The 25,625-nt window shown below is 39.5% G+C and overlaps 1 protein-coding gene across 1 annotated transcript in view; it reads right to left on the minus strand.

The window, feature by feature from the left end:
- PCDH15 (protocadherin related 15) overlaps positions 1-25,625 on the minus strand; it is a 460,117-nt gene that overhangs the window by 290,401 nt on the left and 144,091 nt on the right. The window contains exon 5 of the mRNA XM_074874163.1: positions 2,768-2,928. Coding sequence (XP_074730264.1) covers positions 2,768-2,928 — 161 coding nt within the window. The remainder of the gene's footprint in view (positions 1-2,767; positions 2,929-25,625) is intronic.

The raw sequence follows: 25,625 nt of genomic DNA on the forward strand, positions 1-25,625 counted from the left end.
AATCTCCATTTATTTTTCAAGCTGGTGTTCTCTTCAAAAGATCCAAGAATTTTTAGGCCACCTTTAATAAACTTCAAACTCTATACTGAATTTATCTAGATTTATTAGCAATGCCCAAGAAAAACATAATGAGTTGTACCGATAGATATATTCGATACATGATGTTCTGGATTTGGTCCTTCTCACAAGAACATGGAAAAAAAATAGTTTGTTGCCTTTGATAAAATATGAAAGAGTACAGGACCAACGCTACTTTCACATACATACAATGTCTGCTGGGTCAGTGCTTAGTTTTAAAACCAGGTCTTTAAACAAACACTTGTCAATCTAGGCATTTATAGACAATAAATGTAAACACATAATGGCACAACGTAATAAATTGTTTATGATACCGGGGACAAATTATCCCCACACCTTCTAGCAGTTCCTTTTACTTTCAGTTCGGATTTATCACTATTCATCCTTCCTAAGTACTTAAAGTTTTGGAAGAAAAGTCTGGAATTTTCTTTTTATCTGATTTTGTTTGGAAAACATACTGTCATTCTTAGTAAAATCAATCAATGAAATCTAACAAGATTTTCTTTCAAGAAAAGCAATAAAAAAAGAACAGGATCAGGCTAAGTGAATCAGCAGGGAGTTGACAAGTGGGGACATCAGAGAGAAAAATGGAAAGAGTATCCAAATATATTGAATGCATTCGTATATGCACCATTTGTAAACCAGAGACTACAATTTTGCTCTGTAATAAAAAATTGAATTTTAAGGTTCAACTTAATAAAACCACAAATTTTATTGGTACTAGTAAGTTTCACATGGTTTTAACTTGAAAGATGAGAGAAATAGTTTACTTTTTTTGGTAAGAAAAAAAAAGAACCACACACACTCTTGAACGATTTTGCATTTTTGGGGTTAGTATAGCTCTGGTTCTGAAGGCTGGAAACAGCCTTTAGATAAGAGCCATATTAGTCAAGTAAGTCTTTCATTTTCTTTGGCTTGTGACTTACATTGAGAACACAGAAAACAGCTACAGTGGGGCTCACACCCAAAATCTCAATTACCTTAAGTCTCAGATTTTCTTTTCTGATCCTAGTAAACTTAAATAAACACAAATGAGTAATTTTACCCAACACTACAGTACTAGGGATAGTGTTACATTTTATAGTAAAAAATGAGGAAATGACCCCTTAAATACCAATGTAAACACACCAATATTATTTATATGTAATTAAGAAAATGTACACCCTCCATTTGTTTCCTTGTGACTTGAGTCTATTTCTTACAAAGAACATCACTGTAAAGTGTTCATATATACTCATAGTAATGTGCAGTACTTGTGAGATTAGTTAGACTGTTACTAATTAGAAATCAAATAATTTGACAAGGTTGTTTTGGTAAAACACCTAGTTAGATTCAGGTAGAGAGGCTCAGATGAATGAACCTATAGAGGGAAAAGTGTCAGTAAAAGAGGCAGTATTGATCTAACAAGAATTAGTTTTGTTTCCTAATGCCATATGGATGTGCAGACTTGCGTGGGATGATGAAGAACTGACCCTACATTTCTTAAGGTTCTTAAGCCTCACCTCTCACTAAGGGCTCTTCTTTTTGCTCTCACTTAAAAAGAAAACTGAGAAGCCAAACATTCCATCACTGCCTGTTTCCTCAAAGGCAGCCAGCTGTCTGGCACTTGAGGACATGGGAACTCTTTGCTGATGCACCAAGAAGTCTTTTGCCACCACGGCCATTCTGCCATGCTTTGTGCCGCACGCCTTTGCTTCACGTATGAAAAGTTTGTGAATTAAAACTAAATTAAGAACAGCTGAATTCAATTAGCTCTTTTAAACTAAAAATGGAAATGAAGATAAATTTGCATGTTGTTTCTGGTACTTATGAATATATCTCAAAACACATGGAGAAGACAAATTAATCAACCAAGCTGATACAAAACAAACTTTCATACTCTCCAAGGAGAACTCCTGATCTTTAAAGCACTCTTCCCATGTTGATTACGGTCACTTTTGAGTCAATTTTCCTTTCAGATTCTGATGAACTGCAGCAAGGCTGAAATGCTGTGAGAAAGTGTCTCTATTTTTAAGGTATTTCCCTTCAATGAAATTAGCATAAATGAGAACACTCCTATTTATTTTGTGCTTTTAATCTTTTTTTTTATAAAAATCAAATTTAGCCTGACAAAATTGCTTGAATGCTGTTAGGAATGAGCATACCACATTTTATGTGCCTTAATTTTATGCTGCCTTAAAAAAGAATCTAAACTAGCATATTCTCAATTGAATATGTCAAGCTTTATAAGTGAATTGTAATATTCACAATTCCTTTGTTCTCTCGCACATCTCATAAGTCAACGTACACGGCTGGAGTAGTCTTTTGATAAGTGTCATGGGACACGAGGTGAGCAGCACTTCTTCCAGACAACAGCAGCAAACCAGAGTAAAAATGTTTTTAGTTCAGTAAACAAGTCAGGTTTGGTTTGATATATACTTTTGCCAACCCACATATCTATCTGTTTGGTCTTTATTGTTGCGTTCATCTACGTACAATCGTACGCACAGTCAAGTTTCTGCATGCTCCCAATAAGTCCTAATAAAGCATCAAATTAAGTCTGCTCACATCCATCTGGGGACAAAAGATAGATGCAGCTAATATATTCTAGCAGGTCTTGTGTTCACACAGTCTTCCTGTGAGCATACACAGATTTAGAAATTAATGTCTATGGGGAAAAAGAAAAACAAACAGCAAACCCCAAACTTACATCTCTGTCCAGAACTCGGCCGGTGCTATTTAGGTATAACGTCTGCTTGATAGGATCAAGGATCACCCAGTAATCAACGTTGTCCTTTAAGGAGAGTTCGATGGTGGGGTCCGGCCCTCCTGCTGTCCCTTTGATCAGCATATTGTCAACCAGGATAGTGCCTGCAAAAACAATAAACACACGAGGGAGAAATTTATATGGGCATCTACATTTTTATGTATTTCCATAACAACTACAACACTAAAAATACTGATTTCTAACTAGGGTTTACGGTATTTTATGTTTTGAGTGATGTTTAAAAATTCTGAACCTTATTATCTGTAATGAAAAACTGTCTCTGACACCGATGCTATTTCAGACAATACCAGAAGAAGCACTTGCAATGCACAATAATTTAAGTTGACGATGAAACACTTCATATACAGCTATCTATTTAATACTATGAGCTTTTTCTCCATTGAGCAATCATCACCCAATCTCATCTCAAACAAATGAAAACACTGAAACAACAAGCAAAACCAGAATACATTTTCTACAGCAAGAGTGACACATCAAGGTGAGGGGAAAAAAAAACAACAGTTACATAAAGGTCTCCAGGAGAAAAGAGGTTTTATACGTTGAGTTGCTCTGCAACAGCAAACTAAATTGCAGCATAAAGACATGAAAAATATGTCTACCAAGACAAAGGCAGCACTTAATTAGGACCAGCCATCTATTCAACATATATAACATGCTTTTTTTCTTTTCTTGTCCCATGCTGTCAGTTAAAAGTCTTGCCTAACAGCTCTATTAGTCAGTTCACAGTACCCACGATGTACATCATTTCCTGTGTAAAACACTCCAACTTACTTCCCAAATGTCAAGCATTACTAACCACCCTAAACGTTGCACTCCAGTGCCTCAGATTTGCATGCCCAGTATTTATAAACATTTCTCTAAGATTTCACTTTTCTGAAAAATTAACACTACCCAGTTTTCTTCACACTGAAATGTTAAAAGAAATTATCTTTGTTGAAGTTCAATAGTTATGAAGAAAATCTATGAATGTCACTAGCTGCAGAACATCTGAATTAAAAATATTTATCATGTAACCTCCTGTATTAAGGGCCAAATAATTTATTACGAAGTAACACTTCTTTATACCTTCACTTTATTACAACAGCAACTCTGTATAAATATATTCACCTGGTGGGGAACAGTTCTGAGTTAGGTCGATGTTTTTTTGGAACGAAACAGTAAAACTAATTACTGGTCTTAACCACAGCAAACTGGTTTACAGTCCTATTAAGGAAAACATGACAGTAAGGTTTTTTCAATCATTTATTTTGAAACTACTTTTAATAACACAGTAGAGATGATGGAAGAAATACTGCCAAACAGCTGTAACTTTGCACCGAAGACTGGTTGCAAGTTTGAGGAGCAATACTCTTTTAGTCCCATGAGAAACACAGTTGCTACCCGTGTGTTTTACGGCTATTGGCACAGTTTCTCGTGCAATACTGCCTATACAATTATACTGACCCAGTAGCTTGCACTGGCTTTTGGGAGACCACCACTAGTTTTAATGTAAAGAGGATTTCATGAGGAAAAAAACCCCTGTGACAGTTCAAAGTGTTTATGTCTAGCCATCAGTTTCTCTAAAATCTATAAAATCTACCAGCTTCTTTGTATTACCCCCATTATTGTGCCTCCATGATGATGCAAAGAAAGGTCAGCAATTCAAATTTGAGGTCGTCTGAACAAAAGGTGCCCCAAGAAAAGTCTCCCTGAAAAAAAACCACTCAAGATAACAAACACCACAATCACCCTAAATTACTTCAGTTGGTTTGATTTTTTTCCAGTCTTCTTGTTCAGGCCTGAAGGCAAAGTCTAAGTTCTGGCTACATCTTCACCAGCACTAATCCCAAGAGAAGGCTCTACATCTCCATTCAAAGGGCTCTCAAAGGAAATAAAAATCTGCAGTTTCCACCTGTAAACAGCACAGTATTAGGTATTTCAGCAAGGGCCACCTGCACATAGCAAATGCATAAGGAGGTGTTTATAGAAAATATCACATGTACAAATTCTTGCTGGGAAAAGGAGGAGCTTAAGGGATGGAAGAATTGGAGCAACTGAAGTAACCAGATGACACAGAAAAGGGAATAGAAGAGGGTTGTGAAAGTAGCAGAAAAATAGACTACAAGGGATAATTAGAAAATGGGGGAGGGAAAAAGCAGCAAGAGCTTCTGTCTTCTTTCCCACGTTGAAGACTAATAAGTCCACAAGGAGCAAAGGGGCATCACAGCACAAATTACAAGGACACAGAGCTACCACAGCTGTCCACCAGCACAACTCTTCCAGATGCTTAAACAGTCGTGAATCCGCAGCAAGCTGGCAACCCCTTAAGGGGGTTCATTTTCTCCTCAGAAAATTGTTTAAAGAATAAAAAATAAAGATTTTCCTATCACGAAAACTGGTCCCTGATTTCTACAAAACTCAAGATTATGAATATAATCTAATATTAGTAGGTCTGGATTGAAGCGACAGTAGCAAAGGGAAATTACTTTTGGACTTCACAGTCCCATTGCCTGTAGAGAAATCCAGCATATGCAGTGCTAAAGGAATTAGGCTGATAATCGTAGCAGAGCTCAGACTGCTAATAGAATAGTCTGCGGGGCCATGTCCCTGTGAAGGTAGCCATTACCCTTCCATGAACTGCATACAAGTAATCAGAGGGAAAAATACATACCCTCAGAGGCACGGATAAATTTCCTGGTGGCACAGTGAGCATTTGGAAGTGGCAAGATACAAGGGCCTTAATACCAGAAGCACTTTCCGCGTGTTAAGGATTGAAAAAAGAAAAAAAAACAAACAACCCAAATATAATTTTAGACATCTAAATAAAGAGGAAAGTGCTGCAAAAGAAGTCAACAGTGGTTGTAACAGTGACCTTACAGCAACATACACCAAATAGTTTACTACCTGGCATTTGCAGGCCGGTTTGGTTCCGTATAGGCTACGTACACCATGGTTTGTTTCTCGTCATCTGAGGAGGCTTCCGCCTCCCTTGCCTAGTTTCTAGGAGATTGATTTCTGCCAAACTTGGTCTTCTGCAAGGGCTGAAGAGCTCAAACAACTTTAATTTTTAATGAACCTGAGACTAATGATTGCAATTAAACACTTTAAAAACTATATTTAATCAATTTAAGATCTTGATACGATGACGAATTTCATACAACGTCTAGTAAACCACTGCTACTTAACTGACCTCACTGCTTTGAATCCTGCATCTCATTTGACTTTCCTCTGTTGCACTCTATAACAGCTATCTGCTTGATTTAACAAAGCACTTCTTTTTGGTTTGTTTTGATACAATGATTCTTTTGTTCTTAAAAATGGACCATTTTTTCTTCAGATATTCATGAGGCACTTGTACTCTATCTTCAAGAGACAGCAGTTTGCAAATAAGCCTTTTAATAGCCATCCTTAAAAGTACTGTTCTTCTAATTCACAAAGAATCTGGCATTGTGGGTCTTTTTTTTTTCCCCTTTAGATATCCATCATTTTGTTCCCTATATGCTGCCTCTGTCCTTGGCCTAAAATGCCGGGGAGGTAACCTACTAACAATAAATCTGAATACACACAGCTCGATGTGACTGCAGCAACAATTTGTCCATTCCCATGTGAGCACAAAAGCAAACGCGTCCCTTGATATTTGCAATACGCTAATACAATAAGTTTAGACAATTTGGTTTTGTGATTTTTTTTTTTTACACAAATAGAAGCTCAAACAACGCTCTAACTGAAGTGAAATCTTTTACCTTGTTATAAAAGTGACATTCCTTCTTCTGTAGTTATACTGGAAGTTCAGTTTTATGGTATGGGGCGGGGGGGGATGAGGGGTTGGTCAAAGTCTGCTGAGGGCACCTAAACAGGATGCTGAGACTCACAGTGGAGAGAGAGGTTGTCTGTGTAGATACATGTTTCTTGTACCCAAGTTCTGGGAAGTCACACTCAAACACCCAAATGTTCAGTAGTATTTCAGCACTGTTCCCTGCATCTGTTCTGTGTGCACAAGTCATTGAAAAGGACACCAGGGATTATAATTAGTGATATTTTTCCTGGCTAATTAAAAAAAGACTGATGTGAAAGTTAGATTGCACATCAACAAAAGTAGATGTTAAGCAGCTTTTCATCTTTTGTGAGACCACAATTTGGCTGCTTTTCGACCTTCACTGAAGCCTTATTGATGACTGAGGTGTCCTGGGGAAAGACCATACAGATTTTCAAGGGATTAGTACAGAATAAGCCTCAAGGAATCAAAGTCAAGCAAGTTGTTGGCTAAAAAACAACAAAAAAGCCAGAAACCAGCAGACTGTACAAGAGAGGAAAGATCTATTATTTTCAGGTGTAACATCATTTTTCTGAAAGTAATGACATTTAGTCAGAAATGTTACCTGAGCTGGGAATTATTCAACAAGTAGCTACAAAGCAAGACAACAAAAATAAAAATTATAGAGCACTGTAAATATTGCAACAATAGATCTACACAAGACTATTCCTTTGAGAGGAATCCAGAAGCTGAAAATCTTCATTAGTCTGAAACAACGGGGAAGGGTTTGTTTTTACAGATCAGTCTGTGCAGAAATTGATCTTTCTTATGGGAAGGGCATTACGAGGGACTTGGGTGCAAAAGCCATGAAATAGAGAATTTGCAGTTTATGCTCTACTAAAGACAGCAGACACAGAGGGCTCAGTGAGGACTCACTTATTAAATGATTTAGACACAACTTGGGATTATTTTAGTTGAATGTTTTGGTGGAGCCCTTTTTTAAAGAGTGAGTGAATTATGACTGGTCTGGGAATAACCCTTATGCTGGCACATGAATCAGAAAACAGGACTCTAACAGAACAGTACCCACTGCAGTTTTAGGAATTAAAAGGCATCCGTTGTTTCTTTTTTTGCAGTCACTAGGCTGAAGGCATGAGGAGCACATCCCACCTCCCCAGTGACACTACTGAAGGGGTGCACCAGGCAAAGGCTCAGCTTCATGCCTGACAGTGGGACTAAGGACTCGACCCATCACGGGTGGTCAGTCCCAGTGTCAGTGAGGAGAGGTATCTCACTGCAACCCATTAAGCAAGCTGTATTTCTGCAAACATGCAAAACACAAGTTGGACATACCTTGCCCTCAACAAGGCTCTTGTACACAATAACAGAGTGTAGCCTTCCACATGCTCAGTACTGCAAGGGCTGTGTTCAGCTTCGGCTGTGTTCAGCGCAGAAAATTGTGAGAAATCCCAGAAGCACCTGAGCACTCACAAGCTACAGGGCTGAAGCCAAAGCCTGAAGGGAAGCATGTCTAAAAGTACAGCCCTGAAGTTTTTTATCATCCAAACGTACTTATCCTTCCTTCAAGAATAGTCTAAAACTTTTTATTCTTACTTTCAAAGTTGGTTAAAAGATAAAACCACCTGCAACAGCATGGTTAATCTCCGATATTGTCAAATTACATTAGCAGCTACTTCACCAGTATGATGTGCAAAAAGGCTAAATATAATTTAAAGAATCATATTCTACTCTTCACACAACAAAGTCCAAATAACGTGTCAGGGAATTTACATTAAACATACACGGTATTTCCTAACCCTGGAACACCAGTTGTGAATTTTTCAGCTGGCGGTATTTAGCCTGGGAGCATTAGGCACGGTACCCATCTGGAAGAAGTAACTTAAGGAAAGAATCAGGTATCCTACGTGCTGCACTCAGAGTCATGGTGCATTAAATGAGCAATACGATATATTCACTTGTTCAAAGGACGAGTGAGAAGAAAAATTGGTACTTAAAAGGCACATATATCCTTACACACACTCTAACTCTTTGAGCTGCAGTAAGGAAAAGTACCAATAGTTGTCAATAGATGGAAGGAAACTCATCACTTCTGCACTCTAAAGCAGTAGGGGTTTTTCCCACCTAGTGTATTAAAAAATGAAAACCAACCAAGCAAGGATAGCGAGAATAAGGAGCCTAAAGAAATGAGAAACTTCTGCTTTGTAAAGAGCCACTGAAGTTAGCACCACTGGACAGCAGCAAGCTGGCAAGCTCAGACTCAGTGGTGGTGACTGAGTGGCAGCTGGGCTGACATCCAGGGGGGCATCTTCACTGGAGCCTGGGAACCCCATGTCAGCCAGACCAAGTGGTTGTAAACCTTCCACCAAAGGGGGAACAGCATTCCCACTGGGGCCTCTGCACTTGCATCTTCTGTTGGTCAAGTTGAAGAAACCAAAGCAGGCAGAGGGAGGTCAGAGATTCGGGAAGGTCTCCACGTGCCAGTCCCACCTCTGGCTGCTCAGGATCATAACAACGTGATGCAGAACCAAAGTTCCACCTGCACACACCCAATAGCTTCTCCTCTACTCAGTGACTTCTGAGCAATGTTTACACAGCATCTAATAAAATGGGTTTCTTTCAGTCAGAGCAAATGTGAATTAAAGAACACACCTGTATCTCTGTACTGCTTTCCTCTGCCTGCCATTGATTGTAAAGCAATTTGAAAATGGGGATTATTTTCTTATACAAAGGCATTAGATGGATCAGTTGAAACGGTAGTTGCTTTTTTTGATATTCTACAGAGTTTTCATAGTTAAACCTGAATCACAAACTTATTTTTCTACATTTGAAGGTGTATGTCTGTAGAATAGCATGGATTAAATAGCAATAAATTAGAAGTCAATGGAAAATGAAAACCTTATTACAGAAGTAAGTTCTCAACATTATCATGAACTTAGACCCATGCTACAGGTTCATACACAAAAATAGGATAATTCTACAAAGCCACCTCCCGGATTACATATTTCCTATTCTCCATCCTCACATCATCAGTAGGGATCTCTGAGATGTTTCCAAGGTTGTTTCAAGCTTGTTTTCCTGCCATCCTGGCCCATCTTCTCCCATCCTGCTCCACATGCAGCCACGGCCTCCAAGCAATTACAGAGCATAGCTAAAACAAGCACATTATTTTGCCCAAATGAGGAGTTTGAGAAGTTCAGGTTTCAGGCTTTTATTCCTAGTCCTCCCACATGGACCTTACGAGCCACCTTGAGCCACTGTAAGAATTTGTGTAGTATGGTGAAAAGGTCTGTTCCTAAGGCATTGTACAGTACCAGTTTGGGTCCACTGTAAGTGAAGATGACTCATTTTCTTATTTGAGTTCTTCCCAGCCAGCATGAAGTCAGACCTAGCACTAACAGACTCCTGCCCCAGGCTGAAACAGCACAGCAAGATAATGGAAGACATTTTAGAGGCAGGTCCCGCCTGGGGAAAGGCAGCTGCACTGGGATCACCATCAGTTCAGAGCATACGTATGCCTGTCCTGCAGGACAGTAAGAATCACAGTCCTTCCTCCCTGCCTTCCCTCCAGATTCACAAACAATGGGACCAGAGTCCCATAAAGCCGTACGAGAAGCACCTCAGTGCTTCACACACAGAACTCACTCTGTGACTTTGAGAAATCTGACCCACAACATTCACACTCTCCATCAAAATGTAACAAATAAGGTTGAAAAGAAACCAGAAGAAGAAAGAATGATGGTCAAATGCTAACTACTATATTCACTAAATATTCAGTACTTGCCTTCCTAGGTGCATAAACCTAGATTAATTTTTTTGATAATTCCCCCGCCCCCATTTTAAGAGGATGAACGATAAAGAGTGACTGTGGAAAGACAGAGATGGATGCCCAGGAGAAAACAGAGGGCAAAGAGGAAGCAGTGAGGCAGAGAGTTTGGGTCACAGAGCAGCACTGAGAGGAGCAGATTTAAAAAAGCCAGAGGACAGAGCAGGGATACAGGGAAAAAGCATTCAGGCAGTAGAGACTATACTATACTAGCGCAAATATTGCTAAGGACTGGGGAGGCCAGGGGGTCTAGCTAGGGACAAAGTTTACAAGTTTCAAGTTCACTCTAAGTCCCAGATCATATGTTATTCTGCACAAAGTCCCATCCTGTAAATTATGACAGCAAAGAAGCATCTCAGACTAAAACAAGCACCCCATCCTTTCTCAACCCATCCTTAACCTCATAGTTGAGAGAAAAAACTGAAAACAATGAATTCTAAAGGCTTAAAACCAGCCTAAAACCAGGAAAACATGAAAACAAGTTTTCAGAAATCCCTTTCCAAAAACAACTTTTTTTTTCTTTTTTCTTTTCTTTTTTTTTTTTTTTTTTTTTAAAAAATGTTCAGGGTTGCACCGGTATAATTGCTTGGTTCACAAAAGGGTCCTCTTGTTCCTCCTTTAATGTTTCACTGGCGGAAGGTCACCACCAGGCCCCGTGGTGAGGCCACTGACATTGCTCTTGTATCTTCTTTCTGCAAGTGTTTCTGACAGAAAACCTCTTAGTGCTTCATAACCCAAATACAGTAGACAAAGCATGCCGGTGACTCAAGTTTGTGGATTTTTAAAATACCATTATTTTTTTTCTCCATGCCTCAACAGAACCCAGTACCTCTACCAAAAAATTAACTGTACTTGTTAGATCTCTACAGACTACACAGAGCAAAATCCAGAGTCCTACCCCAATTATTATAGCAACAATCTAAGGTAAATTGAAAGGAGATGTGGCTCCCTCCCCAGAGTACCGGAGCCACGGCTACACTGGCTGCTTCTGTCCCCCTCCTCCAGGGACCACATTTATGAGGCCTTAAACCAAAAATGGAGAAGTCAGCAGAAGGCCCCTTTACATGAGGCCTTTCTAACATTTAATTTCTCTTTTGTACCCAGTTCATGAGAGGCACTTAGCTGTGCCTGCCCACCCACACCACTGACAGCGGCACACCTCCATCACTCCCCTTCCCCCCAAAGCTTTCTGCTTCTCACATTTTGCCCTCCCTTTCACTCAGCACTGGGCATGGAAGCCAACATCATTGAACAGGGCCTGTAAACATCAAGGAAGGCTTTTCTCTACATTTAGTAGTATTTTTGCAACACAGGACCACAAGAATGTCTTTATGGGATCGAATGGACTATGGTCTGCAAAGTGCTTTACTAGATGTCTGACATAACTCTACGTTACAAGTGGCAAGCAAACCAAGTCTGCAGGAGACAGGTGGGAAATTAATGTCTTTCCCCTACAGGGGATCATTTTTTCCTATTACAGTCTTCAAAAACTTCTGGGAAAATTTTCTATTTTCCTTAACATTTGCAACTCTTCTGAACTCATTCTGACTCTTAATGGTACAGAGGGCAAATGCAACCACTCTCTTTAAAAAGCATCTAAAGGTTTACACTGAATTGCTACTAAAATTTCAACCCCTACAAAATGTAACTTAGAAAGGATTTTTTTTAAGATGAAAAAATTTCAGTCATGCTTCCTCAGATTATTATTTTTTTTAAATGTACAATTGCATATGCAAATACCTGTACAAGATGAGACCAAAGGCCCATCTGTTCTGATATCCTGGTTGCAGCAGAGGCCAACAGGCAGTGTTCAGGACAGATCTGTACCTCAAAGTGACTTACAGCTCCCTCTCCCGTGTGCTCCTTGGTTCCCGATCTCCCTTGTCCCCTAGGTTACTGGCTTTACATGTTAAAAAGACATTTACAGACCACACAGGCTCTCTTCAAAAGCTTACAACTGCATACATTGAGAAAGCATCAATTCTATTTTGCTCAAGGGACTAAATAAATACGTAACCATGCATACGTTCAGAACATATCATCCTGCTAACAGAAGGAAAACTAATAACCTGACCTCTCTCCAAGTCAGCAGACATCAATATCCAGAGCAGCAAAAGTTGTCCAAACAACTGGAGCGGAGGCCAGGGATGCTGTGTGTGGTGCAGCCAGGAGGACCCCCCTAGTCCAGGGGCTTTTAGCAGCCTCCGTGGCCCCCAGACCACCGGCTCATCTGCCAAGCAGGCTGTTGAGTCTCTGGCAACCCCACTAAGGTAAAATGTCTACTGAAATAGAATTTTGAAAGACCTTGAATTGTAGGATTCTTTTTTTATTTTTTATTTTAGCAAATGGGATCAGAAAATAATTGCTAAGGTTGACATAAGATTGTCCATTATATACACAAAAAGCTGCCGATTCTTGAAAACATATTCCCAGATTGGTGCTCTCATATCAGACAACAAGTGCAGACACAAAGAAAATTACCATTAACAAAAATGTTACCTTATAAATTACCCACACATACAATGGAAAGGATATCAAGACATAAAATACACAGGCTAAAATTTCTGGGAACATTTGAAAAAGAAAACATTCCTCTTCTTACCAGACAGCGCAGATATAGTAAAAATGCACATACTACAGTCAGTGGTGAGATAAAAAGTCTTCGGGCTATTCCAGCAAACACTTTGTTTCTTGTCTCATTTCCCAGAAGACCTTGGCAACAGCAGTTCTTGAAGGTGTTTTTGATTTTAAGACACAGCACACAACAAGGGCAGCAACAACAACAACAAGGATACGCATAAATAGGCAGAAGGCAACGACGTTGAGTTAGGCTTTTTGGGGATGAAGTTATCTGGAATTAGAGAAACTTCCCCCAGTTACACATCCTTTGATAAAGGAAACGCATTAGCACCATTAAGTTTCCCAGAAGTTTTACTGTACTTAGACAAACTCTTTTGTGAGAAATAAAAAACAGCATAGGGATTATCTCTGCATTTTGTCAGGGTCAGATGATAAGGGAAAACGCTTTTGAAATTACTAAAGGTGGTGTAAAGAGGCACAACAATAATGTACAGCAGAAACAAGAGCAAACACAATGTCCTTGCCTAAAAGCAAAGCAAATGAATTCAAGAACTAGTCAGAGATTAGAAAGACAAGTCAGAGAGTGAAAACGGAGGGGTGATAGTTGGTAGCCCTGGATTTAGGAACTGCAATAACAACCAGGCATATAAACCCAGGAAAGATCATAAGGCTTCTAAGAAGAGGAGACCTTCAGCGCTGGATGTCTTTGCAAGACATCTGACAAACTTTCACCAGAAAAAAGACCAAACCCTACAAAGCCAGAAGAATGGACTGACAGACCTTTATTCTATGATCCTGTTATTTTGAGAGACAGAGAAGAAACTTCAGCAAGTTTTACTTCCATTCACATATTGGACCTCTTCCTGAATTTAGCCCAAGTTTGAAAGCCACAACTGGAAAGTTATTCTTTGCCTTACTAAACACTCAGAGATGAGGGAGAACCAGTCCAGGGCAATCCTGGAGCACAAGGGGGTATTGGCAACAGGAAACTTTATACAATTCCAGGTTCTGGAACAGCAATGTTCTGCCATGATTTTCAAGGTAGAAATTACCCCAAAGTAATGGACATTTCTTGCCACAATACCTAATTCTACACACTAGCTTTTGCACCAAAAGTTGTAACTTCCGAGAGTAAGCTTACTACACATGTTGAAAACTCCTGGTTTTATTTTAGTACTTTGGGGAAAAAGATAGTTATATTAACAAAGTTTGTGTATATTCCCAGCCAGAACTGAGCTCCTGGGAACACAAATTCTCTGATTATGTGCATCGATTATTAAGTTTGGTACCTGCAAATGATTTGCATTTAAAAGGAGTCAGGCCTCCAGGGATATCCAGGAGGGATCCCAGGCCTTCCCATTTAAATATATTATCACAAAACTAATCTCATTTCTATTTCAGACCTGTTTTATTTTATTGAGACCATATTAATAAACATTAATAAATGTTGCATTTACTCTTCACCTGCCAAGTAGGTACCAAGCCAGGACAAAGCAAAAGCAATTTTAGCTGTGTGACTGCGGAGACATCAGTGGAAGGCCAGGATACACGTACCAGCTATTTCCTAGCACAACACAATTCAGTTTTAATTTACTATGTCTATCCAATACGGTCAAGCTCCTCGTAATTAAAGACACACCCACACATCCCAAACACAGCAAAGTCACCATGCGCACGCAACTGAGTCCCAATTTTATGCCATGAGCCTGGGAAGTCCCAGCATCTAGCAGTCCAGTCACAGGTTCTACCTGCAAAACATTTCTGGGAGAAAATGTGCTTCGTGCAGCAAACAGGATCAGTGGACCCGCAGTCAACAGAAAGACACAGTATCTTCTCATGACCTTTGCACAGGACTGCAAAGATCACCTGCAAAACACTCCTCTCTGGTACCTCCCTTCTCCAGACCTCTGGAGAGACATCCTCACCTGCAAGCACACGGCAGTTTCCTTCCATCACGCAGTTTCTTGTTCATCAAACTCAAATCTATGGCACTGCATTCAACCCAAAAGTCCAAACACATTCCTTTAAATTTATTTTCATGTTCTTTAACTTTGGGATTTTTCTTTCCAAATCCTTCCTCAGGTTAACAGGTTCTGTCTCTTTCTTTGAACGCATTCAAAGTACATCTGCAACCATTCACATACTGAGTGCAAATGTGCCAGATTTTAAAACCAGCAGCACTTTACACTGACACGTCCTTAAATGAGACAAAAATTTGCATGTATAGGTTGAAAGGAATGCAACTTCGAAAACTGAAAGTGTTCCTGAATTAACTTACTGCCAACTGTCGTGACCTTTATTTTAAGGCAACTACAGACCATGTGTGATAAAGTTTGTATTTACAGCCCTTCTGTTTTTTCTCAAGATCCCCAATTGATAATTTTCTGATAACACTATTTTTAAGTTCCTGTAAATATTCTCTATCTGTCAGGTATGACAAATGTTGCTGCAATACAAACAGGTTTTTACCCAGGATCCGCCTCATTTTTTACTTTCTTGGTTGCTGGGGACACAAGACCAGGTACTTCATGCCTACATGCACCAACAACACAGAGGAGCCTGAGCTGACATCTGTGGTGTCACCTTGGACCAGCTCAAATGCCAAACTTAACCCAAAATCCCCCCAGGACCATGGGGATCTCCAGGGTGAGCCCGTGGCTTCTGAGCTCCAGGGCAGGGTGACCAGTGAGAAGGGCTGCAGCCAGGGCTCTTCAGGCTTTTAGGTCCCTCCTGCCAAATAGCAGAACCTGCAAGTCCCAAAAACTGAACATAGGAGGAAACAGTCTAGTTGGAGCAATCAGGGTTTCCTAGCTCCTTCCCTACAGATAAGCCTCAGGATCTTGGAAGATGCGTGTGAAGCAAAGGTCCTCTGAATCCTCTTCTTTGACCAATACTTGCTACCTGGGCATCAGCACCTTTATGCACGAGATGAATGTGAACTGGAGAGACTGGTTGCTCTGTTTCATTTATATTTTTCTGAGAAGATACCATATTTCTATTTCTATTCTACAGAAAATGGGAAAATACCCGATTTTCATTCTGATTCTAGAAAAATTACTTATTTGGAAATACAGATTTTTGTCACTCAGGAAATGCCAAGTTATGGCTAGGTTTGCCTCTCAAAACAAAAACTTATATTTCAAAAGTAACTTAAAATACATCTCTGGGATTGTGCAAATAGGGCGGGACTTGAGCTCTCAATATAAGCGAGCAAGATTGATAATAAGGATGGGCATGGGGTATCTTTGACCAGGGAAATTCTAACGTAAACTATTTTATTAAAATGAGTGTTTCAGCACGCAGCCCACAGAGATGGAGTGCAGGGTAGTTATCCATTCATCACATTTCCTTGGGAAGACCGCATAACAGATAATCTGTTTTTGAGTTCTTGGGCACATTTCAGAGTGTGTCAGATCACAAATATATACTAAAAACTGGTTTTGTAAATCTTGTTTGCTTTCCAATTCCTTTAGCCATTACTCAAGCAAATCAACACTGGGGTTTATTGGTTCTCTGTTTAGAAAAGTCTGATTTACACTTTAAACACTCAAGGATTTATAAATAATGAAACAGATCGAGGATTTATTCAGGAACACCATAATCAGGCCATGGCCCTTGAAGGTGTGAATTAAATGACTTGAATGTTTTCACCTTAATTTGGAGCCATCCTAGGGCCTGTTTGCATATCGTTCTGAGAGGAGCAGCAGGAGTCTATAACACTCTGCTCTAAAGCTGAATTATTAAAATTATAATAGTCCTACCTAAACAGTGCTTATGGCTATCTGCATAATTTTTTTTAGTGTTTCCTAAGCATCTATTGTGCACTATAACACACACATCTATCTGTTTTCTCCTTATAAAGAAGGCAAAAAAGGAAAACTTACTGATGTTTATCCATTCTCCCTATCTGCTTGTGCTACTTTCTGCAGGGAAGTATCCTGGGAAGAAAAAAAAGAGCATTGCCATCAAACTTGGATTTTCTTGGTGCATTCCATTCAATAACAAAGGCAGAGCGATTAAATCCACGTTTTCCAAAATCTTGCCCCAAAGTGACTACTTAGGTGGGTTTGGCTCTAGTCTCCCAGCTGCAGGTGTTGGAAAGCCACAGATATTGAGAAAGGGGAGTAAAAAGGCAAATGTGTGGTAAATGCAGGGAAAAGCTACGATCAGACATCATCCAGGCAGAAAAAATTACCACAGACCTCAATTTGTATCTTTAACTAGATTTGAATACAAGTCTTGTTAAACAGTAATTCCATCTTACTGCACCTTGCTACAATATCTGTCCTATTTTGAGAGGCAAAAAGAATCCCTGAGTTGCGGAGTCAACACTACAGATCAAGGGCACACTCGACTTTAAAACAGACAGAGGAAAATCCACAATTTCTTGGAAAGCTTGTCTATTTAGAAAAGTGGGAGATGAAACTTTTCAGAGAATGAAGGAATTTCTTGTGATGCCTCAAGCAGTGGTAAATGAAGGAGAAACTACCCCAAATGACAAACGCCAGGAGAGCCCGATAGCAGGACAGAGGAAAAGGAGCTTCTGCCCTTGAAATTCATTCTTTACTGATCTGTAATAAAATATTTTTGGAGGAATGGTGTACTTTTTTTTTTTTTTTTTTTTTTTTTAAATCACCTAAGCTTTCTATGCATTACTGCCTAGCATTGCCCTTCTATGAGGACAGGGAAAGCATTTTCTTCCGTGAGGAGAGAGAAATCGTTTCTTTTCCTGTGAATTGCTTTATGACAGAAATAAAAAGCATACAAAAAGGACTTTGTTATTCACAGAAATCTACAAGTCCACTTGTAACCTACAATCGTGCATAAACCTCTGTGATTTGGGTTGATGTAAGGAATCAGAATTCCAAAAAAATGACAAAAGAGTGGTTGAGAAAGAGTCACACCACCGGTTTTGGAGTAGAATACAGAATCAAACAATTTCAATAGCAAGAAGAGAGAGTGATGGATTATAATGGACAGATTGATACAGTTATCAGTCTAACATCCTTCCATGCTATTTTCTTCTCATTACACCAAAACACACAAAATCTAGCTCATTTATTGTCACTGGTACCGACTCATGGATGTACTGGCAGACATACTAATAGAAAACTAAGAAAACTGGAAATATTTGGCACTACATCCCACCTAGAAGCATTTTTTGTCCTTTTTAGGACATTCAGAAGCAAGTTCTAAGCAGTTTTGTTGCTTTTGCAACCAAACACTGGCTTCTTCATAACTCAAATCCCAAGTTCTTAATGCCACTAAAATGTTACATTCAAAAAACAATTTTAAGCAGCAGTATTGCACTTATCAGGGGAAAAAGCCAAACCTGTTAAAGCCCCTCTATTCCCCAGAGACAGTCAATTATTTCTGACTTCCCTGAGTTGGGTGTCAGAGAGGCAGTAAGGACATGTCCAGTTTACAAGCGTAATGTGACAATCAGGTTTTTAACCTTTTCGTCACTTACCTTGCAAATGATGACGGATTTTTTTTTTTTTTCCCCTTCAGATACACCTGCTCCTTTTCCAAAGGGAAATCACACTCACTAAAAGACTGTCTGAGCAGGTCTTAGCATAAAGAAAAAGTCATTGAGTGAACAAACATTTGGAGGAGGCTGCTAGAGAGCTCATGGCATTTGATTTTGCTTGTAATCTGAAAGCTCTTTTAAAAAAGAAAAGCTGAGTTAGAATAAAATATTAGACTTGTGATTAGCTAAGTTTTTGCTGTTCTATTGTATGCCCTACGGAAATGAAAACTTCAGGCATTTGCTTTATCAAGCATTTGCAGCAAATCCTAAAAGAAAAAAGCCTCAGCATGTAATGAAGTAAAAAAAATCACTGAAATGATAAAACATATTAACGATTATATACATGCATGATTGGTACCACCTGACTTGAGCATCAGTCAAGCTTTTTGCTATAATACTGCTAAGAACCTTGTAATATTTAACCATCTGAGATTACTTCTTCATAAAACAAGGGTGTTGTCTTAAGACAGTAATTTTTTAACAATCAAATCAGCTGAAAATAAACCTCTTGCACCTTTTAATGGTTCTAGATTATCTTTCTCAGAGCACGGATTTGAAATGAAGTGTTGAAACCCATCAGCGATGCGCCTTTTGCCACCCTGTGAAAATTTGCCCATGTGCAAGTGGCTGAATAAAACACAATTCACACATGTTCTGAACAGGACTTGGGAATTTAACAACTACAGTGTTAGAAAATGCCATCATCTCTGAGCGTGCCGATACCTCGTCTCACTCCCCAAGGCTGGCTCACACGCCAGCCCCCAACTTGGCAGCACATCATCCATTTCCCCATATTGTCTGTTCAGGGTCACAGCTGGCATCTCCAGGGTCAAAACAGGGATCATAAAATGACCACGAGAACAGAGCTTCTCTAGGAACAAAAACCAGACAGAACTGAGACACGGCCACACAGATCAAGTCTGGGAGAAAAGCAAGAAGAAAAGTCGGAACCTATTAGCGTACAAAATCCTTCTACTAGAAGGCTAGCGGCAGGATTCCTGTGTCTCATCATTCCTCTGCTGCCAGGACGCTCCTGTGAAACTTATCCACAAAATATTCACCTCATCCCTCTGCTGCCACCAGCCGCCACCAAGGTGGTGTCAGTCATGTGCTTGCTGGCTCCTGCGCACCACATTCTACCTGGATGCCAAGCAATCACGTGGTGCAAATGCTGTGCAATGTCTAGTATCTTTTCCAGCACAAAAAAAAAATTCCTTATGAAAGAGTCACACCTAATAATTTATTGTTTTTTTCATAAATTTTTTGACAAATCATGTCCAAGGCATTCGGGTGCTCTACCAGTGGATTCAGCTAAAAAGATGCTGAAGCAATTGACTTCACGCACCGTAATGGGGATCATTTAACAAACAATTGCTCAAAGTCATGGTGTTACTCAAGTCTCAGAGGTAGCTTAAAATGGGTATGATGGAAATTAAAAATCAAATTTTCAGAATGCTGATTTATTTTTTAAATAAAAATAAGCATAGCATGATTCAGACTTCTGTCATCAAAACTTTTAGCACATAATTTTTGGTTTAATTCTGTACTAACCTGTAGCCAGTAAGTGCCTGGAGTAAGAGGGGATTTTAACTTGCTTCTTTACAATAGTTCAAAACATAGGGAAAATTGCAGAAGTACAAACTGTATAATTTTACGCCTTATTTCCACTGTTAAAACTTGCCACAGAGAATACCTTAAAGTAGAATACCTCTGACAGTCTTTTCAACTTACTTGCATAATTTTTCACTTATTCAAACACAAGCTTATGAGGCAAAATCACCACTTTAATACATCTGATTTCCAGGAGAAGCTTTCAGCCGACTTTTCAGCCACCAGGACTGCCAAGCTGCTTTTTCTCCAGAAGTGATTGAAGAGTCAACAGAAGAGTGGACAGCATCAGTACTCACTCCCAAACACTGATTGTTCAACGTCATTGAAAACCTTCAATGTTTTCTTACTGTTTTTCTTCACATATGTTTTTCTTTGTGTCTAAAGTAACGGTGGAGTAGAGTCTCTGGGCTATCTCATCTATTAACTACCCAGAATCATTCCTTTTGCAAAACCCAGGCTTTTAATATACATGAAAGAAAAATATTGGTGGGTTTGCCTACAGTTAGCTGCTGCATTAAGCACAGGAGCAATCTGTGCCTTCGGAGGGGAAGGGAACTGAGCCCTGTGATGGAGAGTAAACACAGCTTTCTTAATGACAAACTTCTTAGAAGAAACCAACACACCTCAAGAGCCACATTACTATGTAAAAGCCCATTACAAAATTATGTATTTAAAACTTATTTAAAAAGAAGCAACAGGAGCGTAAAGCTACCGGAAAGGTATTTTAGCAATTCCAGAAAAAAAGAAAGTTTCAACAACCAGAAACACTTCCCATTGGTTCTGCAAACAAAATTTACAAACCAGAGGGGTTATTTCTCATTAACATGGAAGAGGCCACGCCATGGCAGCTGAGGAAGGCAAAGTTCCCTCAAGGAGAAGCCAAGAAAGTAGTTTAACCAAGCACATGATTACGAGTAATCAATTTAATGCAGTTAAACAAAATATCTGCCTGGAGTAAGGTGCATTACCTTATGCATTGGAAAGCACTGGCTCCTGCCTTGCAGCTGAGGGACAGTAATCACCAGACGGGGAGGGCGAACTTCTCAAAATAAATTATCTTGACAGCTTGACAGCCTGCGCGCATACCTTAATCCTGCGTGGGCCAGTGTGACTTGGAGGTTTGGGTACTACCGTAAATTTTGAAAACTGTACCTCAGGGCAGGCAGAGAGGAGGAAAATCCCCCTCTGTACACCCTAAACCCTCAAGTATCCTTTCTCTTCAATAAATTCACATGGGCTGCATAATCTATGTGCACACTGTAATTAAACGTGTGGTAAGCGCCACATGTGCCCACACAGATCTAGGCTATTTTCCATTGCAAAACCCTTATAGCAACCAACTAATTTCTCTGATGTTACTCTTTTTACGCACCTCTGAGACTGCCTTTGAAACAGTCTTATGGTTACTGCAATTATCTTCTCAAGTGAGAGAAGTAAGCAGCTCTCTAGCCTCCCCACTTTGTCCTGATAAGGTATCACTGCACAGCTAATTGACTATCTCTTCCAGAGCCTGCCACCACTTTGCCAGCTTTAAACTACAGCTCTCTGGGGGCTCATACGCACAAGAAATCCTTTTATTAAGAACATCACCAATATATTAATGATCAGTAGCAAAATGGTCATCTTACAGTAAAGTTTAAGAGAACGTCTAGTTGCATGGACACTGAAAATTGGTTTTGAATACTAAACAAATATGAAGTAAAGCAGTTGATAGCCTTCAGGAAGCTGTGCACTGCTGTCAATACCCCATTCCCCATCTTCAGCAAGTTGCCTGAAAAGGCACCTAACGATAAAGTTGCTCACAAACAAGTTTGCTGGGGAGAGAAAGGCGACTGGGAAACCACAACTCTAACTGTGAGAAACCATAATTATTGCCCACCACAAACCCATTGTGCTTGCAAAAACAGGTGTATGAGTACAACAGGGAAAATACAGCTTCGCACACCTGCCCGCTGTAACAAGACGATCCAGTTCCAGTGACACACCCTGGCATCCCTGTACAGGTGCTGTGCAAATGTACCAAACCAAAGCATAGGAAGAAAAAGCCCAGAAGGCAAATTGAGTCTGCAGGAAAACTAAAGCTGGTGGGTTTAGATGATCTACTTTGACCTGTACACAAGTGGTTTAGACACCTTCTGGTCTCACCCCCAGCTGCTTCTGCTTCACTTGAGTCATATGGGACTAATTTAGAAGAACAAAGAATGTCAAAAAAAACCCCAAAACTCTTTAAGATGAAGCCTTTTCATCATGCCTTGAGAGGCACAACCAAGAAATACCTGTAACTGAATACCAAAAGATCCCTGCTTCTGGGGGGGAGATACATGGATACACCAATTAAAGGCTCTATTGTAATGTAAACATAAAAAATCAGTCTAACTTTTCATTTTCAAATGAAAAGTTTTCACAGTTATCATGTGCCCAACATTGGAGAGCATATTTTAATCATTAATTCTACAGTGTAAAATATCAAATTCTACTACTAAAGTGAAGGGAGAGGGGGAAGCATTGAATAACTTGTCTGGTTTGTTTGGTCGGTACAGGGAAAAAATAGTTGAAGTCTGTGGGTAAAAAAATACACTTTTAAAACACTGGAAATGATGCACTGCTTTAGCCTGCACAGGTAAGGGCTAATAGTATGTGTTATTACCACTGAATGAGTGGCTAGCTTCTCTTTAAACTTTGGAAAGTGTTTGACTAGAGTGACATACATAATAAATAGCCTCATACAACTTAATTGTATTACTAGAAAACAATTATATTGGCATCCCACGTTTAGCGAACGTGGCAAAGAACATCCCTTTCAAAGGACAGTTCTGAGCATGACAATGAAAATTGAATTTCTATATGAAAATATAATCATGTGTCTATTTTTCAGGATAAATAAATACTTCAAAAGAGTGATTCTATATTGGTTTGACTGGAAGTCTCACAGGAGAAGGCTGTCACATATCAGAACTTCACACTGTCACAAATCACGACTTCGCACTGAGATGGTATCTTGATTTTAACATCTTTTGGGGCACACAGGATGCAAAACACCAACAAATGCTCAGTTGCCAAAAGGCCTGGGGGGAGGAAACCAACCTGATGCTTTGATGCTCTCTCATCCCAACAGAAGTAGTCAGTGCAGAAATTCTAGCACTCCACTTTTTTCCTTCTATTGCAAGAATCCTGTATTTTAATAGTCGAGAATAAGGAGTATTTCTACAGATTTGTTGATTCTCGTATCAGAAATGGTGTGGCCAGCAGCACGAGGGAAGTGATTGTCCCCCTGTACTTGGCACTGGTGAGGCTACACCTCAAAGACTGTGTTCAGTTTTGGGCCCCTCACTACAAGACAGACATTGAGGGGCTGGAGCGTGTCCGGAGAAGAAAAATGAAGCTGGTGAAGGGTCTGGAGCACAAGGCTTATGAGAAGCGGCTGAGGGAAATGCCATTGTTTAGCCTGAAGAAAAGGAGGCTCAGGGGAGACCTTATCGTTCTCTACAACTAGCAGAGAGGAGGTTGTAGTGAGGTGAGTGTTGGACTCTTCTCCTGAGCGACAAGTGATAGGACAAGAGGAAACGGCCTCGAGCTGCGCCAGGGGAGGTTTATATTGGACATTAGGAAAAATTTCTTCAGCAAAAAAGCTGTCAAACACTGGAACAGGCTGCCCAGAGAAGTGATTGAGTCATCATCCCTGGAGGTAATTTAAAAGACGTGTAGATGTGGCACTTAGGGACATGGTTTAGTGGTGGACTTGACAGTGTTAGGTTAATGGTTGGACTTTATACTAAAGGCCTTTTCCAACCTAAATGATTCTGTGATTCTATTACAAGATTTATATAGTTACTGCACACATTTCAAGGAAAATCATGTGAATCTTTGAGAGCACAATTTCACTTATGATTTCAACACAACAGTTTATTGCTGTCAGCCATATATGTCTGAGACACTAACAAATAATACTAAGAAAAGTTTAATTCTAATTCTGAGAGATTAATACTGTAGAATTATGTAATCATGTTTACATATAGAGCCACAGCAGTATTCTGTCCAAACAATGGGAAGTGAACTATTTACTTAGTGTCCCCACTCAGTATTTTCCCAGCCCTTATGGCTATATGTCCTTCCCCAGGTTCCCTGTCAGACATATAGAATATATATCTCTCTCGTTTCCTATAGAATAAATAAATATTCCTATAGAATAAATAAATACAGCAAGAGAGAAATAGGAAAAAGAAATACAATTCCTTTCTGTTCTGTAAATCACCAAACTTTTCTTTACAGTAGCCCCTGCTTGGTTTTTGGTCAGCTCTTAAATGGCAATTGGCCACATGAAATCAATGACCATCCACTCTCAGAGTCCCTCATAATAATTTCAAAACTCCTTGGTCCATTTCAACTAAACGTAAAACATGACTGGAAATCCCAAATAGTGTTCCTAGGTGTGGTGTGAGAAACAAGAGATTGGGGTTGAGGCAAAGCCTTGGCTATGGCAACTGGAGCACACAGCTTGGGAGCCTGTCTCACGTGTTGCCTTCCTATGGCAGGGGACAAGAGGAGATAAAATTAATGACAAAGGTCACATACATATGGAACAACCTGTGCTTGTGGAAGATGTCATGCCAGAAAATAACCTGTCAACAGAAGATACCTACACAGCATGTGTTCCTACTAAGGCCCAAGTTTGATACCACTTTTTGCAGAAAAGCTACAAAAGAAAAGACAGTGGGTACAGAATTCTTGAAAATAGAACCAACCTAACCATGGAAGCATCCAAGCAGGCCATCAAACTTGCTGAATACTAATTGACAACTGCTACAGGTCTTATATGGTTATTGTTTTGCATCCAATCTAATTATGATCTTGTACAGTTTATTGTCAACATTTACTGATAAACGTTGGTTTAGCAGCCCTTAAAATCTGTTAATACTTCAAGCCTGAGGAAATCGGACTTTCAGCAAAATCTTCACACACTCATTTTCCTTGTGTTCTCACAATATTTGTTCTGAACCATGAAAACAAAAGCATCTACATTTTCAAATTTCTTTTTTTTTAAACAAGAATAACACAAACCAAAATAAGAGCTTCCAATGGAAGAAAAAAAAAAATCTCAGAAACCTAATGAGATTTTCTGATGCCTTCTCAAACACAGCATGCTTTTATCTTTACACTGAGCAATTCTAGCAACACACTGTAGGAGCAAATTATTTGCGCAGTTGAGTATTTCTTTCAGTGGTATTTCCCAGTTCGTGTCTTTCCTGAACACATGCTGCAATCTCTTCCTTTCTTTTGACAGAAATACTAAACAGCAGAGTATGTAAGCAGATTTCAAAGCTAATTGAGAATAGGAACATTGAGCCTAACAATATTAAATCAAAAAACCTGTCAAGTTTAGCAACAGATCATTTGCATCACATTTATATTGTTGTACAAATTCTTTGTCTGCAGAGAAAAAAAAAAAAAAAAAAAAGAAGTCAATTTGCTTTGCAAATGGCTG

Source organism: Strix uralensis, chromosome 7 (genome assembly GCF_047716275.1).
Source record: "Strix uralensis isolate ZFMK-TIS-50842 chromosome 7, bStrUra1, whole genome shotgun sequence".
Lineage (NCBI taxonomy): Eukaryota > Metazoa > Chordata > Aves > Strigiformes > Strigidae > Strix > Strix uralensis.